The 18832-nt window shown below is 38.5% G+C and overlaps 1 protein-coding gene across 1 annotated transcript in view; it reads left to right on the forward strand.

Moving 5' to 3' along the window:
* Positions 1 to 18832, forward strand: part of BARD1 (BRCA1 associated RING domain 1) — a 150034-nt gene that overhangs the window by 47982 nt on the left and 83220 nt on the right. The window contains 1 exon segment of the mRNA XM_021002840.2: positions 529 to 1529. Within this exon segment, the coding sequence (XP_020858499.1) occupies positions 529 to 1529 (1001 nt within the window).

Consider the following 18832-nt stretch of genomic DNA (forward strand, 5'->3'; position numbering starts at 1 on the left):
GTACATACTAGGGGAAAATATTTGCAAGTCAGTAATGGTAATTAGGTTGAGTTTGGCCACATATTATCTTCCTGAAATGTTTCCAGTGCTTCCCAGTGTGGCTGCTCAATCTGACTGCCTGTTGTATTAATTTTTGTGGGGGGGAGGGGTGGTTACCCACCAGAAAAAGAAACATCTATAGTCACAGATCCGTTTATTACTTTTCCTCATAATAATTACCTCTGGTTTTGCCCATTTAATCTAATTTGCAGTATAACTTGTGATTGTTATAGAATATCTGGAGCACAGTAAGCTCTTAATATACGCTTGCTGATTGATTCTCTCTACTGTCAAAGTATTTAATATGTATTAAGTCGAACCTCACAGTGGACTCCTGGGAGAGGTAATGTTTCGATTAAAAGAATGGCAAAGTGAGTGGATGGAGAAGCTGTAGCCATGTCCATTGGTAGAAGCAGGAATGTATATCATCTATATGATATAGCACATTTTTTCCTCTTATTTACAAATTTTTTTTCCTCTTCCTGTCAGGTCTAGAAGAAAGTAAACCTGAGACAAGAACCTCACGAGATGAAGATGAAAACAAGAAATTCATAAAAATGTGGTTCAGCCCTCGTAGCAAGAAGGTCAGATATGTCCTAAATAAAACTTCAGTGCAGACCCATCCGAAGCCAGTTGAGGATGAGCAGGTTTATCAGGCCTTTGAATTTAGTTCCTCGTCCCTTGAGCAAGATTCTCCCCAGAGGCCTAAAAAAGTAACCAGGAAAACCAGAAAAAAGCAGAAAAAGAGAAGTTTAGCCGAAATTAATCAGGAATGGGATTTAGAGAAGGAAAAGCAAAAAGAGGTCCAGGAATTTGATCAGAGTACCAGCGAGAAACTTAGAGAAAAGTCAGTCTCATTCTGTATTCAGCCCTCTGTTCTCGAGACCCCAGAACTAAATGGTGGTATAGATTTACTGAGTTATGCCTCTGCAACAGAGGCCAGTCCTGCTGAAAAGGCGAGTGAGATCTGCCCATCAGCCGCCATGCAAGTAGATTCTGTAGGAGTCGATATAGATAGCGAGGTAGCATCATCTCACATGGAATCTCTTGGTGAGAATAGTTTTACATCAGAGACATCCCTGCTATTGAATAATGGTGGAACAAGTGAGACGCAGCCCCCTGACTCTTTTGTGGTGCCTGTTTCTAAAAGACCTAGAAGAAGAAGCCAGCAGAAATCCAGAAGAACATCTGTCAGTCAAGATACCCACACAGAGTCGTTACCGCCATCTGAAGATAATGCCTCATCTCCCACATCCAAATGTATAGTTGATGACCCATTATTAACGGCAAGAATCAGTGATGTATTAAATGACTCTATTAGCTTTTCCCCTTCAAAATCTTCTGGCACTCCATCATCATCCATAATGAATAGCCCTTGTCGACGGGGGGTGGTGTCTAGCCCTTCCACTGTGAGGCTGTCTCCCACTAGCCCTATGACCGTCAAGAGAAACCATAGAGGAGAAACTCTGCTCCATATTGCTTCTATTAAGGTAAGCTCTCTTTGATGAAAATCATTTTGGAATAAAAGTAAAAACAAAAGTATGTTTGGAACATAGATTATACCTCAGGAATAATGGCTAATAAGATAATTCAGAAGTTTCACAATTTCTTAGAAATGCAGAAGCAAAATTTATTGGGGCCTTTTCTCATTTTCATTATACACATGTACACAGACATTTATACACATGGAACACACACATATATACACATATGCATTATATGTGTGTATGTGTATACATGTGTATATATATGTATGTGTGTACACACACACACACCCCAAGTTTAAATTTTTTTAAAATGATATCATTTGTTTTTCCACCAATCTGATTTCTCCTTTTCCTTTTTCCCTTGAAACAAAGAAAAATATTTAAAAGTAAAACCAAGTGAGGCAATGACCTTGTCTGACTGGGTATATTGCCTTCCATGTCTGTGGTCCTCCCACGTCTCTGTTGAAAGGAGAGTCATGTGCTTTATAGTCAGTTCATTACAGTTCATCAGAATTCAGCTGTCTTTTAAGTGGTGATTGTGTGATTGTAGTTATTGTGTATATGATGCTTTTGTTTCTGCTTTCTTCACTTGCTTTTCTGAATTCCTCATACTTTTAGTTTGTGATATGTAGTAATATTCCACTATATTCATATACCACATTTTATTCTGCTTCAGTTTTCTCTCAGTTGACACACTCCTATTTTATCTGTTTTTTTGCTACTATGTGGAGTGCTATTAAGACTACTTTATAGTCTTATATATGAATATACACACACACACACACACACACATACACACACACACATATATAAGATATAATATGTGTTACATATATTATACATAAGACATATATGACTATATAGCATATATATGCTATACTGTGTCATATTGCTGTAGTTCAGTTGTGTTCAGTCATATCCAACTCTTCATGACCCCATTTGGGAGTTTTCTTGGCAAAGATACTGGAGTGGTTTGCCATTTCCTTCTCCAACTCATTTTACAGATGAGGAAACTGAGGGAAACAAGGTCAAATGACTTGCCCAGAGTCACACAGCTAGTAAGTGTCTGATGTCAGATTTGAACTCAGGACTTCCTGACTCCAGGCCTGACACTGTATCCACTGTGCCACCTGGCTGTCCTCTGTGCTATATTACCTTGCATTAGATATTGTGTTGTATTATGTTGTATTTAGTTATAGGAGTAGCAGAAAGAAGCTTAAGTGCAGTCTTAATCAAGCCTGCATTTTTTTTTATGGTTGTTTATGCAGGTAAAAAGCAAAGGATTGGGAAATTTACTGGCTACTGGTCAGGGAGGACTAGAGTCTGTTTGTATGTGTGTATGTATATACTTGTAATATCTTTCTTTCAATCAATCAATATTCATTATTATTATTATATATAATATGTAATTATATAATATATAATGTTATACATATAATAATATATAATATATTACATATATCACATACCATATATTACATATACATATTACCTATATTATAATCAGCATCCAGCATTTATTACTTGCTTATTCTGTGCCAGATACTGTGCCAAGTAAGCATCCAGGTTAGAAAGGAAAAGTAAAAACAAGTTTTTGCCCTCAAGGCCTGATGTTCTGATGGTGGAGACAGCATATATTAAAATCAATACATAGTAATAAATACAGGATAGAGAGAAGGTCGCCTTGGAGGGGGAGAAGGCATTCGTGTCCATTGAGTTAACTGTTTTAGTTTGTGATATATTACAGACTGAGATTAGACTTTGTGCAGATGCCAGTTAGGCTTCTCCACCTTGCCACCGGGCACTGCTGGAGCATGCTCTGTAGGAGAGAGAAGGTAACAGCTGTGTTATGCATGTCCGTTGTGAGCTGGTAGCTCAGAGGGAGCAGGAGCTATGCATGAAATTATCCTGTCTTCAGCCTAAGCCTTTGCAATTCATATTTTAGTTCCATCTCTTGAAAGCTGCTCATACTACCTTTTCATCATCTTTTAAAATATATATTAATTACTATTACAGTATAGTCCTTAATTTGCTAGTATGTATTATTATAGTAATTTTCCTCTCAGAAGATTGATTTCACTAATGAAGCAAAGAGCGTTGTTATTTAGTAATTAGTCATGGAAGGGATAACAACACGCTGTACTTAGGTGATTTGAAAGTTCCAAGGATGGGATTGCTTATTTTTTAAAAAAAGTAAAAAAGATTGTAAATTGGAGTTTTAAAATTGTCCCGCTGGGTCTTTCAGTAGAGTGGCAGGTTTAGCATTTTTCACAGCAAAGTTAGTTTGCTTAAACCTTAACTTATCAGATCTGACTCCCAGAAGTCCTCTACTGAGAAATGGGAGACCTGGTAGGATTTGTTTTCACATGCAAATTGTTTCTCCTAGGTAGGGTAAAGCTAATTTGTATGAGTACATAGCCTCTCCCCAAAGGTTAATTTGCAGTGTTCTTGGTTGAAAATACTTCCTAGATATTAAAGAATTACTACCACCTCCTGTCCCTGTACCCTCTGTTCCTATATTCTTGGAGCTGCAGAAAAATTTTTAAGTCCCTGGATCTTCTCTAACAGTGGAATTGTTAGGGAAATAAGGCGCTGTGTGTGTGTGTGTGTGTGTGTGTATGCAAGTACATTTCATCTGGGTTAAAGAAATCTATGGGTTATGGCATATATTGTGATTATCAACCTAAAAAGTACACGTGCAAGGATTGCACAGAGGCCTCAGATGTCAGAAAGTATAATGATCCAAAATGTAGTAAATGTGTTCATGAAAAGTTGTGTGGGTAGAACTTCTGTAAATCAAATTTTATCCTCAGTGCAGTAGAGAACATTACTACGTAGAGGATCCCTGCAGTGAGTTTATTTCTCCAAAGAAATTTTGTATATGTGAACAAACATGCCTCTGATTTACATGATGATAAGAGGTCACTTTAATATCGTGGTTTTCTCATAATTTACGGGTGAGGTAAGTTCTTGGTTGTACATCAGATTTGTTTCACTTGAAGGATGCATACAGTAGTTTTCATAGTTGACTAAAGAAATAGCTGTATACGGGGTAGTGGGAGAGAGCACCAGCCCTGGAGTCAGGATCTGAGTTCAAATCTGGCTTCACATACTTACTAGCTGGATGGCCCTGGGCAAGTCACTTAACCCTGAGTGCCTCCAAAAAAAAAGAAAAAAGAAAGAAAAAAAAGAAATAGCTGTCTACATTCATGAAAAGTCACATTTTTGCACTTGAAAGGGACTGTACAAATTATCTTGTCCAACTCTTGTTATTTTGTAGATGATGAAAATGGGGCCCAGAAAAGATGAATGACTTACATAACATTCTGCTTTTAGGGACATGTCTGGGACTGGAGTTCGGGTCTCCTGAGCACTGGCTTATAGTTCCACATATGTCAATCAGCAAATGTTTGGGCTAGATAGTGGGGACTGGAGATAGGGATTGGTTGAGTCTCTGTTTTCATTGATATGGAAACCTACAGCGGGTAAGTACCTTGTAGGCTTAGAGATTTACCTAGACCTCTGAGAAGTTCCCTGACCTGTGCAGTCAGTATTTTCCAGAGGTGGATTTAAACTCAGTTCTTCCTGGCTCCAAGGCCAGGCCTATTCCACTGTGAAGTGCTGCCTCTCTGGTACTGGGGGTCAAAGACCAGAGTGAAGAAGACCAAGTATCTGACCTCAAGGAGCCTGTTACATTCTTTAGAGGGAAATCCAGAAGGCAAAAATAGAAATATTTGCTCTTTTTTTGAAGTAGTGAGAAAGTACCTTTCAGAGTCCCTGTCATTGCTTTATGTGTGTAGGCACAGGCATGTGGATATATTTAAAATGATTAGTACTTCAAAGGCCTGTGATTTAATCAGTATGAGTACTCCTTTCAGCCACACAGCTTGTAGGCCCCTCTTTGCCTCAGTTGAGGCAAATTTAACCGTCAAAGGGTTTTTGTGTTGTTGTTTAGTAATTTTTCAATCTTATCTGACTCTTCATCACCCTGTTTGGAATTTTCTTGGCAAATATACTGGAGTGGCTTGTCGTTTCCTTCTCCAGTTCATCTTACAGACAAGGTAACTGAGGCAAAAAGGGTTAAGTGACTTGCCCAGAGTCACATAACTAGTAAGTGTCTGGGGCCAGATTTGGACTCATTAAGATCAGTGTTCTTGATTCCAGGTCTAGTACGCTATTCACTTATACTGCCTAGCTGCCCATTCAAGGGGTTAATGTCACCAAAATGAATCATTATCTGCTTACTAATCTTCTAGTAATATGAGCTTCTGAATTGAGCTGTGCTAGCCGTTAAACAACAAATAGAGAGTTCGTCTTGGGCTGTTTTTTCAAAATCTTAGCCAGGGCTAGGGAACCCCCTGGTTAGACATTTCTGGTGCAGACTTGGTGAAGGGAAGGCCTGTGGTCATCATGACACTGTGATGTTAATGGAAGCTATGTACAAAAGTTAAGTTTTAGAACTCTTAAATTTAAAATAAAGAAGCCAGCCCCAAATCTTTCAAGACCATTTTTACACTTGGTTTGTTGGTTCACACTCGTGACGTGTGAAGTACATCGGGTACTTTTTAGTAATTATTTTACATCATACCCTGAAATATACCTTGTAAGCGTTCAGTACTTGAAAACCTGTTACTTTTAAAACAATTATCCTTTTCCTTTCTTCTTTTGTTGGATGGTTAATGTTTGTAGTTAAAGGGTGGGATACTTTAGAGTTTACTCAATCTAAATCATTCTTCTTACTGCCCTGAATAGCAGTTGTTTTAACGCACTGCTGGTCAGGGTCCTTGGCCCATGAACATCTCAGTCTCCGAAAGGGTTGCAGACCTTATGAATGCAGACAGCTGAGAAGTTGCCGCTGAGCTAGCTGCCTGTCACAGGGTAGCCTGGTACTGCCAGATATGGACATGGTTTAGTGTGTACCTGCAGCCCTTGGTCAAGCACTCTCCTAAACCTGAGGGGTTAGAAGATCTGGCCTACCCACTTCTGAACTGACCTGGAAATTCTACCAGCAGACCCACCTGTTAGAAGTTGACCATCTAAAACCTCTCTGCAACAACAGCAGCCTGTGGTTTCTTTTACTTGCCTCTCTAATGAAGTTAGTTCTTGGTAATTATTGCCTGAACACCTGAATTTTTGGCACTGTTCCTTATTGGAACCTGGCCGATCATGTGCAGAGCATGAAGCATAGTTGCAGCTGTTAACATGCAGATAATACAGATTTTGCATGCAGAGGGCATCAGGCGGTGGATAGAAAGATAGATTCCTTGACTTTGGTCTTTTGATTATTGCGAGCATTATGAAAATACAGCACAACCTAGATCAGCAATGAAGCTTTTTTTTCTTTGGTTGCTTTTTAAATATTTTTTTATTTGTTGTTACATTTTAAGTTCCGAACTCTCTCCCTCCCTCCCTCCCCACCCCACACTAGAGAAGACCACCATTTGACACAGCTACATGTAAAGCCATGTTATACATACTTGTCTTTATCACTTCTAACTCTGGAGGTGGATAACATCTTCCTTTATAGGGCCTTTGTAGTTGATTTGAGTTTTATAATCCTCAGGATAATTTGGTTGTTCTCAATTTTTCTTCAAATAATATTGCTATTACTGCATAGAGCATTCTTTTGGTTGTGCTCACTTCACTTTTCATTATTTCATGTACATCTTTCCATATTTTCCTAAAATCAACTAGCTCGTTTCTTAGAACATGGTAGTATTCCATCACACTCGTATACCAAGCAATGAAGCTTTTGTGTTACCTTGGTCACTTTAATTTAAAAGCATATATGACAAATGCAGGCCCCTTTGGATGTAGATAGCCATATGTGAATCTGTGAGGAAATTTTCTGAGGTCAAGACTCCATTAATTATTTCAGTAATTGCTTAACAATTCATTATTTCCAATTTCTTTTCTCGTCTAACCTGGCATATAGGGTGTATGATATGATCACAGATATGTGTTAGGCAGATCAGTATTCAGAAATCTTCAGTGACTTTCTGTGGTCTTACTAAATAAAATTCAGATTAGTTAGTCTGGCATTTTAGGCTTTCCACACCCTAGCCTTTTCAAGCTACCTTCAGCTCAATTCATGAAGCATTTGTTAAGCATCTACTGTATATAAGGTACCTTTTTACCCTTTTCTTACTACTCATCTTTAGGTACTTCCAATCAAACTGCTATCCTGAAACCATTGCTGATTCCCTTCGCGCCTTCCTGCTTTCTCTGTGCCTGAATTGCCTTCCATCTCAGGGTGTTGAAATTCTGTTTGTCCCTCACTTAGCGTAGTGCCTTGCCCATAGGCATTAACAGATGCTTGTTGAATTGGATTTTGTTCCAAGCCCATGTCAGATGCACCATTTTCCATGAAACCTTTCTTTAATCCTCTCCATTCCAGGAGATCTCTAGCCCTTTTGAACTCTTACATAACTCTGTATCTCTTTTCAGCATCGTCATTGTTTTATATGTTAGATATTTGTATATCTGTCTTATGTCTTCTCTCAAACTTTAAACCCCATGCAGACAGAGACTATGCCTTATTTTCTTTCTGTCTCATCTGACACACTGACCATCCTTGTATATAGCATATTCTTAATGTTAGTTGAATGAATGGATAGATGGATCCCCTTGATGGCCCTAGAGCCAAGGCCAGTGTTGGAGAGCAAAAAAAAAGGGAGAGGAAGTTACCTAACAGGTCTGAGTATACTTGAGTGTTAGGACCAGGGATCTCCTCCCTTAACCATTTTCATTTGGGGGAATAGGGATTCCTTGGACATTATGGCCCCTTGCCCTGCCTCCCCTTACAAACCAATGCAGATTTCCAAGATTCAGGGTTCCACTAGGAGAATAAGCCTGCCAGATGTGTGTATCCAAAGGATTGCTTAATTGCAGCTTCACAGACTCTCAGAGGTGGAAGGGAGGTCAGTAGCCAACAAAGCTAACCCTCTCCACGAGAGGAATCCCTCCTATAACAAGCCCAAGGAGTGGTCATCTAGACTGATTAAGGGCTCCCTGCCTCCCAGGGTAGCTCATTGCACTTTGGTATAGCAAGTCACTCCTTAAATCAGGTACAAAGTTGCCTCTTTTCATTATCTAGGCATTGCTCCTCTTCCTGCCCCCTGAGACCAAGAAAAGTAAATTTTCCCTCTGACAGTCCTTCAGATATTTAAAGTCAGCTCTCATGTCAAGTCAGCAAGCATTTATTAAGCATTTAGTATGTGCCAAGCATTGGGAATCTTCCCCCTAAAAAAAGGGCAAAAAGAGGCTCCCAATATAATGGGACACACATACACACACACACACACACACACACACACACACACACACACACACACACACACACACGAACAACTCTGTAAAAACAAAATATATACAGGAAATAGTAGAGATAATCCCAAAAGTCTTCTTTTATCTAGGCTAAACATACCCTATTCCTTCCAATGATTGTCATTCATGATATCCTTCTAGAGTATGGTAGCAGTAATAGAGAGCTGACATTTATATAACCCTTTAAGGTTTGCCATTTATTATCTCATTTCATCCTTGCAACAGTCCTGTGAGGGAAGGTACTATTTTTATGATCTTTTTTTTTTCAGATGAGGAAAATGAGACTTAGAGATCTTATGTGACTTTCCCAGGGTCACACAGCTAGTAAGCATCTAAGCCAGCATTTGAATTCAGGTATTCCTGGTCTCTATATGTAGCCCTCTGTCCACCAGGTCACCTATCTGACGTCTTATTCCTGGATGCTATGGGTCTTATTTTTTTTAATTTAATGTTTTTGAATTAAGGAGAGCCCATTTCTCACTGAAAAGGAAAGGAAAACATACTCTTGTAACAAATATGCATACTCAAGGAAAACAAATTTCTGCTATGTGTGCCTTAGAATTCAGTATAAGATTATGTTGGCTCTCTTGGGTGCTGTATCACAGTGTGGGCTCATATAGAGTTTAGTCAATCAATCAATAAACTTATCAAGCTCCCATTATGAGCCAGGTAGTGTACTAAGCATAGGGGATACAAAAAGAGGTAAAAGAGAGTTCCTGTCCTCAAGGAACTTAACTTGTTATTGTTCAGTTGTTTCAGACTCTTTGTGACCTTGTTTGGGGTTTTCTTGGCAAAGATACTGGAGTGGTTGCCATTTCCTTCTCCAGCTCATTTTACAGATGAGGAAACTGAGGCAAACAGGGTTAAGTGACTTGCCCAAGGTCACAAAGCTAGTAAGAGTCTGAGGCCATATTTGAAGTTAGGAAGAGGAGTCTTCCTGACTCCATGCATGGCTCTCTATTCACTGTGCCACCTAGCTTCTCCTAAAAAAATTGTTGTGGTTCAGTCGTTTTTAGTTATGTCCAAGTTTTTGTTGACTCCGTTTGTATTGGAGTGGTTATAAAAAAGGCACAGTCAATGTTGGAGGAGTTGTAAGACGATTGTTGTTGTTCAGCTGATTCTGGCTTTTCGTGACCCAATTTGGGGTTTTCTTGGCAGAGATCCTAGAATAGTTTGCCATTTCCTTCTCCAGTTCATTGTACAGATGAGGAAACTGAGACAAACAGGGTTAAGTGACTTGCCCAGGGTCACACAGCTAGTAAGTGTCTAAGGCCAAACTCACAAAGATCAGTCTTCTTTACTTTAGGCCCAGCAGTCTATCCGCTGCCACTAGGTCTTTTTACAAACGTTTTTTTTTTTTCCCTAGCCGTATTGCTCATTTATACTTAGAAGTTAATTTTTTTTTTTAACTCAAAGGGTCACGAAAAGCCAGAATCAGCTGAACAACAACAATCGTCTTACAACTCCTCCAACATTGACTGTGCCTTTTTTATAACCACTCCAGTACAAACGGAGTCAACAAAACATTGGACATAACTAAAAACGACTGAACATTAACTCCTACTAAATTTCCTCTTAATAGATATGGCCCAACATTCTAACTATTTTTAAAAATCTGATGATCAGCCCTGTTATCCACATTGTTAGCTCTCTCTCCCAGCTTTGTATCATCCACATTTTGGTAAGAATACCATCAATGCTTTTATTTAGGACACCACTGCAAATCTTAAGACAGGCCTAAGAACAGATCTCCGGGGCTTTAATGATTGATTTCTTCCTGGGTCTTGCCATTCAGCAGGTTTTATATCTACCTAATTGGTGGTCAGGACTTTTTAGATGTTTACTGACCATGCCTTTCATAATATGTGTTAGAATTTTGCCAGGAATAGAAGGCTCCTTAAGAGTTTGCAGCCTCCATTCTCTTCCTTTCTTTATGAAAATCAGAACAAAATTTGACCTTCTCTAATCTTGTTATATGCATATGTCCTGTTCCCTGAATATGCTTTATTTAAAATTCCTTGACTTAGCCATGGTTAAGTATTCAGTTTAACTTCCTATATGCTGTGTATGTTTGTCTTCTGTCTGGTCATGTTACCATAGGTTGATATCATGGGTAACTCTCCGCTTCCAACTTCCCCTTCCTTTTCTCTCCTCATTATAAGCTCATTTACCAGTCTGTGCTTTGTTTCCCATAATTAATGGTGTAGAGCTGCAGATGGATGTTCATTTCTCTCAATTCTTATGGAGGTAGATTACTTCTTACTAAGATGAAAAGGAGTCATCTTTGTTGGCATTTCTCTCCAAGAAAGAGAAGAAATCTCAATTGAAGAGATTATTCCATGAAACCCTGTTGGGTTCTTTCCCCCCTTCCATAGATGCATTCAGAATTGCTTCATCCACGTTTTGTCAGGCTGTCGGTTTAATAGAGTTTTGCCAAAATTATCATAACACATCCTAATTCTCTGGCATTTAATTATTTTTTTAATAAAAAGTATTATTTTGATTAGTTGGCAGGTTCTAATATAGTACATTTAAGAAAAGCTAATTGACTTCTACTGTAGGCTTTTAAACCACTAATTGGCAATATTATCAGACATTAATACTAAATGGGTTATTTTTACAAATCATTTTGAACTGAACCACAAGGCTTTTTTCTTTTCCAGTCTGAATGGAAGTATTCCCAAGAAGACATTTGGGAAAATTTGTTTGGCAGTTGATGACTTTAGATTTGTGTAGGTTAAAAAAAAAAAAAGAAGAGAGAAAAGATAGCTTAATATCTTTCCACGGCAAGACTCTTTTAATTTCTTACTCATATTGAATCTCTCCCTTCAGCCCCTTTGCAAACTGGAAAATTGCCTGCCTCTTGGTCATAACTGTTAGTATGCATCCCCAAATGGAGTGGTATTAGTGTAGATAGCCTTTATGTGGCCCCTTTCCTCCCCTTTATTTATAGGATCATGCATTTAGAGCTAGAAGAGACTCAAATGGTCATAGAGTGCAATTCCCTCATTTTACGGATGAGGAAGTTAAGCCACATAGAAGTTAAGCTACTTGCCTGGCATCACATAGCTGATGATTGTGTGGGCTGCTACTAGAACTCAGTTTTCTCTGTCTCTGAGTCCAGCACTCTCTCTCTCCTCTCATGTAGTTGGATGATAGGGATTTATTCACAGCCTGTCTGGACCTGGTGACCACCCATGTTGCATTGAAGATATTTTGTGGGCAGCTTTTGTGACTGATGATCCCAGAATGGGGGTACTCAAGCGTTATGCTTGGATTTGTGACTTGGCTTTTTGTGGATAATGGAGCAGAAGGTTATTATACCATCCTGTTCAAAGTGCCATAGCTTACTAAAAATGAAATGTTTGGAGAGTTCTATAAGAGAGTTATAATGCACATTCCTCCCTGTCCCCAAAGGAAAAAAAAAAGAAATAATGAAAACTCTCTCCTGTAACAAATAGTTTCAGGGTTATTGACTTTTGATCTTGAGTTGTATTCTTTGTTGAACTGGAAGTTATGTGTTGGAAACTGGGTAATGGCTGACATGAAGTCTTTGGTGCATGAATTTGTATGACCTTTTTGCTAGGTTGGAGTAAGGGAGGGAGATACCCCTGCTATCTTTTTCTTTTCTTTCCCCTTGGGTAGGCAGCAGTAGGGGTGCATCTGAAGGAAATCATCCCCCCCGTCATAGAAGACAGGGTTGGCATATCCTTACACAGTGATGTAAGCATACTAAATGGGGATATGGATAGGTGCTTCTAATCTCTTTGTAGCATCCCTTACTTTATTAAGCTTGAACCTGGTCATTTTGAAATGCGGGTCTACTTTTGTTTTAGGGAAAGCAGAGTGACCACACTGCATCAGTGAATAAGCAGTTATTAAGCTCTTACTATATTCCAGACACTGTTGCCCCATAAGGAGCATACGTTTTATACCATACATTTACTATTATTTGTCAGATTAAGGCAGAATTGTGGATGCCAGGGAGCTCGGATGTCAGCAGTGGGTTTAGGTTTCCACCTTTATATCTGCCCCTTTGTTTCATTGTAACTTCTTTGAATTTTCTTCTGTTAATCTTGGAGCCCAAATGTTTGGTCCGTGAATTTAAGTTTAGAGGAATATCGTATTTAATCCACTTCTTCTCAGCAGGGAGTGGGATTTCAGGGGTAATTATTACAATGACCTCAGGTCAAAAGGAGAATTAGCCCCATGATGCAGGTTCACTTAGCACCTACCTCAGTTCTTGGAACATAATGAGAGCTTAGTAAATGCTTATGGATTTACTGAGTGTTTAATAACAGGTACCCAAGATTGTGTGCCAGTCTGATCCAAGGCTTTCTTTACCATTGGAATATACAGCAGTGTTGAGTAAGGAAGCTAGCCTTTTACTTAAACTTTGTTTGGAACACCGCCTCTCTTAAATTCTGTGGGAAGCTGTAGACCGATATGTCCTAAATCCCACATGGAATCATCATAATAACATCTCCTTTTTTGAAAATTATGATTTAGAAAATCAACAGAAGTGAACAATTCCATGCACACTAAGGCCAGAAAATGAGGATTGTACACAAAACCATGAAATCTACTATAAATGGCTTGTGCCTTTAAATATACTAAATTTAAAGTAGCACTAACATTTCCTTAGTTGACCTTTCTTTGGTCTCTTCTGTGTATTTTTTTGTCTTATTGATGTTCTTCTATACACGTGCTCGCACGCATGCGCACACACAAAGAACTTTTTCTTGTCTGTGTGTTTTTTTTAAGTATAGTCAAGCAAAGCACATTCGTATTATAGTCGCTGTCAGAAAATGTATTTCTCTTTCTATACCTACAGTCCATCACCTCTTTACCAAGAAGTGAGAGGCGTTGTCATCAGTTTTTTGGATTTGTGGTTTGTTTTTCTTTACAATGTTGTGGTCCTTAACAGAAATAATTCTCCTGGTTCTGTTCACTTTGCACAAGTCTTCCTAGGTTCTTCTGATTCTGTCCCTTTCATTAATTCTTACATTGCGACCCTAATCCCATTCATATTCTGCCCAGCCATTTCCCAATTGATGGACACTGCCTTAATATTCCCATTCTTTGCTAGGCTCTTTATTTCTTCAAGAGGACAGTGGACTTGATGCCTGGCCTAAATTGTTGACTCACTTGATATCCAGCTTGGGTGCTCACTCTTATGTTTTCTGAAGAGGGATTCCTGAATGCCTGAGTGATCTGCAGATTGGAGCTTATATTTTACTCAGAAATACAACACATATGCAGATAAATAAATACAATGGCATGAATCAGGGGTTCCTAAAAGCTTGAGACATAGCATTCTGTTTCTGCTCTCAAGGCTTTTTATGTGTCTGTTACTTTTTGGAACAATTCACATTTTTCCTCATTTGAACAATGACCTTTCTGTCTGAGAAATTCCAAATAATATTTTTTTCCTACAGATAAGCAAGGAAATCTAAGATTCTTTAATCTCCAAATATTGCATTGCTCTAAATAAATAAAAAAATTAAAAGGAGTTTGCAGTACCATGCTGATCTTGAACACTTAGAAGGGTGGATGGATTGGCTAAGAATTGAAAACTCAGAGCAGAATGACTATTTCTTGCCAAAGACAAGATGTATAGAGATTGGATGGGATATCACTTGATAATAATTTGCAAGTCACCATAAGGAATTATCACCAGGTTCAGAGAGACAAATAGGTTCAGAAATATGAAATATTTAAAGGATATTTTAGTGGAAAAACAAAACCTAGTCTGCATACTGGTTCCTGTTATGTCAAGGAAATGTTTTTAGAAGGAAGTAGTGATGGAGCCAGTGTCCCTGGGGGCATTTGTGGGACCTCTTATTGGTCCTTTCCAAAGACAGCTTATATGGCTTTTGTCTTTCTTTGTGTCGCTAGCACTTAGCACAGTGCCCGGAACATGGAAGGTACTTAATTAATGCTTACTGACTGACTGATTTACAAGAGGGACTTAATAAAGTTGCTGTACCTAGTAATAGTATCAAAACAGTTGATTACAGAACAGGAATATGTACTCAGTTTTTCCCACCATGTTATCACCTCTGATCTTGACACAGTTATTTTAGCTGCTATTAAGTATTTTTCTTCCATCAGAGGAAAATCCTTTTCATAGGGATCATTGTCATTTAAGCATCACATTTTGAATGTGTATATCATTTCTGAATTTGTGCTGTCTTAGGACATCTTTAAGTGGCTCCAAAACTGTGAAAATCAAAATTGGGTGGAGGGAGGAGGTGGAAGGGTCTTGAATTTCACCGTTACAATTTTTTTTCCTGGAATTTCTTGGAGAACATGGGAGGATGAGTACGATCCTGTTGTGGAAAGACTCCCATTTTGGGGGTCCCTGCTTTTTTTCCCACTCAAGAATGTTCACAGTAGGAACTATTGGTTACTTTCTCATCTGGAGGATAACTAAATACTATTGAATTTCTCCTGTTTGGGTTTTAAACTTTTTTGTGTGTGGGATGATTTTTTTTGTACTTTTATGATATACTTAGCTTTTCTTTTTGTTCTCAAGGACATGATGGTGTCCTCATATTTTAAAAAACATTCATACTTCCCCAGACTATAGGGCCAGCCAACTCTGGTCTCCCATTTTCTACTTGCATTTCAGCATCTCAGCTCCTTTCTGCTTTGTGCTCCTCAGCCTCAGATTTTACACTGTATTCTCTTCAGCTAGAAAAAAAGAAAGCTTCTGTCGTTTATGAGATAGCTGTTGTTGTTTTGTCCTTTGTTATCAGAGAGGACCATGACATGGGGAAAGTGATGCCATGACTTGCAAGTGAATTGGATTTAAGTGAGGGAGGGCTGTACAGAGTCACCAACCTCACTTTCTCCTTCGGAGCCATCTGGGTCCAATGGCAAGATAGAGATCGGGATGACTAGAGATGGCCTTGCTAGGAGACAGCTAATGTCACAGTGTACAAAGTGACATGGTATCTGTCTGATCTGGCTGGCCCCTAATTTTATAAGAGAGTTTTCATAATGATTCTGGACCAGATGCCAAGGTTTATCCAAATAGCACCATGTATTTCCTGGGAATTGAGGTATCTGTGAAGGAGATAGATAGATGTGTGTGTGTGTGTGTGTGTGTGTGTGTGTAACACACACATATATGTGAAAATATGTATACATATATAAATTATATATATGTGTGTGTGTGTATGTGTATATATATATATATATACACATACATACATACATGTACATATGTATGTTTCATTATAATAAGGTATAATGTAGTAAATGCTTGGATAAGTCCTGGCATCTGGTTTCTTTGCATAGAGACCAAACTTGCCTCCTTCTGAATGAGAAAACACCCTTTACTTTTTTTTTTCAATTGCTAATCTTAGCTGCCTAGAGCAGTGTTAAGAACTTAGCCACAGTCACACAGCCAATAAGGACAGGACTTAAAACCACATCTTCTTGGTTCTGGCAGCTCTCTTATCCATCATCTAAAAGAGGTGTTAAATTTGCTTCTAACCCAGCTCCAAAGTGTGGCTGAAAACAGTTACTAGGAAATGTTTGATGAAATAAATAAAAATACAGTTTGTTGAAGTTGGTGAGTCATTTTCAGTTGTGTCCAACTCTTCATGATCCTATTTGGGGCTTTCTTGGTAAAGATACTGGAATGTTTTGCTATTTTCTTCTTAAAAAATACAGTACAACACAGATAATGTTAATTTCCAGGTTTCTAAGTCAGTAAACCACTTGTTTGGTTTTTTTTAAAATTTTGATATCACTGAATTATAGTATGTGTAATGGATTTGTCTGTTTTGCATGTCCATCCATCCATCCATCCATGTGTGATTGCCAGCATGGGAAAATTTTGATAGATTAACTGTTAATGACATTGAGGCCCCAAATGAGAGATGTTCACATTCTTTTTAGGTCCTGAATCACATAGAGTTTTTAGAGCATTTAGCAACACTGTTCCACGTATACAGAGAACCTTGCTTATGTTTCATAAGTTTTGGTTTCAAATGGGTTCTCCAATCTTGTTAATTGAAAGGACATTTTTTTTTCCCAAAGCAAACGAGGTTGACTGAATTTTGTGTATTCTGTGATGGCTGATTTTAATATTTCAGAGTAAGCATTAGGTTAGATACTAGGGCTGGTGAGGAATGGGCAATAATCCATGAACATATGTAACAACCTAGTAACTTTTTTCAGAGGACTCATTTGTGAGCAGAATCTATCCCCTTGACAGTTTTGCAGAGCTGTCAAAGTGGTTCTATTCAGGAATTATTTGTGAAACTCTTCCCTAGTTGGGAACGTAAATCATGTGCCCTGGGTTCTAACAGAGTAAGGACAAGTTGGCTCCCATTAAGTCAGACCTTATGGGGATTTACAAGTGGCATTGTCCTTGAGATTTTGGAGGTATCAGATTCAGTTTGTCACACAGTGTGAGCCAGTGCATAGGATGGAGAATTTCTTTCCCCTTCTTTGTCTTCTCTTGTTTGAGAGTTGTGTTAGGAGTGTTAGATTTGAAGTTCAGTAAGCCTTGAGTTTGAATCCTCTGTCTGACACTGTGTATGGGCTTCCAGAGTTGTTGTGAGCATCAAGTAAGACAAGACATACAAGGAACTTTGCAAAACTTCATACAGCTCTACAGTTCAGAGGTTCCAAAACTTATGTAGCCTACCGCCTTCTTTAAAAAAAAAAATCTACTTTCTTTAACCCTTTAACAGTTCTTTTTTTAAATTTACATCATTTAAAAAATGTAAATTTTTTTTAAAATGACATCTTAAATTTAAATTTTTTTTGCAAATTTGTGGGTTTTTTCCTTGCATTGAGATTTTGATGATGCAGTATTGTGTTATGTAACTGTATAGTATTGTATTGTAAACAAGTCATTACATGCACGTAATCCTTTTTTAAAATTTTTATTTTCTATTTTTTAAAAAATTATTTATTTTTAGTTTTCAAAATTTACTTCCACAAGATTTTGAGTTCCAAATTTTCACCCCAACTCGCCCTTCCCCCTACCCCAAGATGGCATGCATTCTGAATATCCCTTCCCCTAGACTACCCTCCCTTCTATCTCTCCCCCTCTTCTCTTATCCCCTTCCCCTTCTATTTTCCTGTAGGGCAGGATAGATTTCTGTACCCCTGTATTCCTGTATTTCTTATTTCCCAGCTGCATGTGAAAACATTTTTTTAAACATATGTTTTTAAAACTTTGGGTTCCAAATTTTCTCCCTTCCTCCCCACCCACACTCATTGAAAAGGCAAGCAACTCAGTATAGGTTATATGTGTGCAGTTGTGCAAACACTTCCATAGTAGTCATGCTGTGAAAAACGTACTCTATTTCCCTTAATCCTATTCCCCCCCCATTTATTCTGTTCTTTCTTTTGACCCTGTCCCTCCTCAGAGGACAGAGGACAGAGTTTGCTTCTGATTACCCCCTTTCCCAATCTGCCCTCCTCTCTATCATCCCCCGGCTCTCTTCTCCTCTTCTCCCCCTGTTTTCCTGTAGGGTAAGACAGATTTCCATATCCAGTTGAGTGTGTATGTTATTCCCTCCTTAAGCCAAATCCTATGAGAATAAGATTCCCTCATTCCCGCTCACCTTCCCCCATTTCCCCTCCACTGTAAAAGCCTTTTCTTGTCTGTTTTGTGAGATAATTTACCCCATTCTACCTCTCCCTTTCTCTTCCCAGTATAATCCTCTCTCCCCTCTTAATTTTATTCTCCAGATATGACCCCTTCATCTTCAACTCATCCTGTGCTGTCTATCTATCTATATCTATACATACAATTTTTTCACTCCAACCACCCAAAAACTGACAAAGGTCTCATGAGTTATAAATGTCATTTTTTCCATGCAGGAATGTAAACAGTTCAACCTTAATAAGTCTCTTGTGTTTTCTCTTTCCTGTTTACCTCTTCCATGTTCCACTTGAGTCTGGTATTTGTAAGTCAGATTTTCTATTCATTTCTGGTCTTTTCATCAAGA

Source organism: Phascolarctos cinereus, unplaced genomic scaffold (genome assembly GCF_003287225.1).
Source record: "Phascolarctos cinereus isolate Bilbo 61053 unplaced genomic scaffold, phaCin_HiC Scaffold_7;HRSCAF=346, whole genome shotgun sequence".
In the NCBI taxonomy this organism is placed as follows: Eukaryota; Metazoa; Chordata; class Mammalia; order Diprotodontia; family Phascolarctidae; genus Phascolarctos; species Phascolarctos cinereus.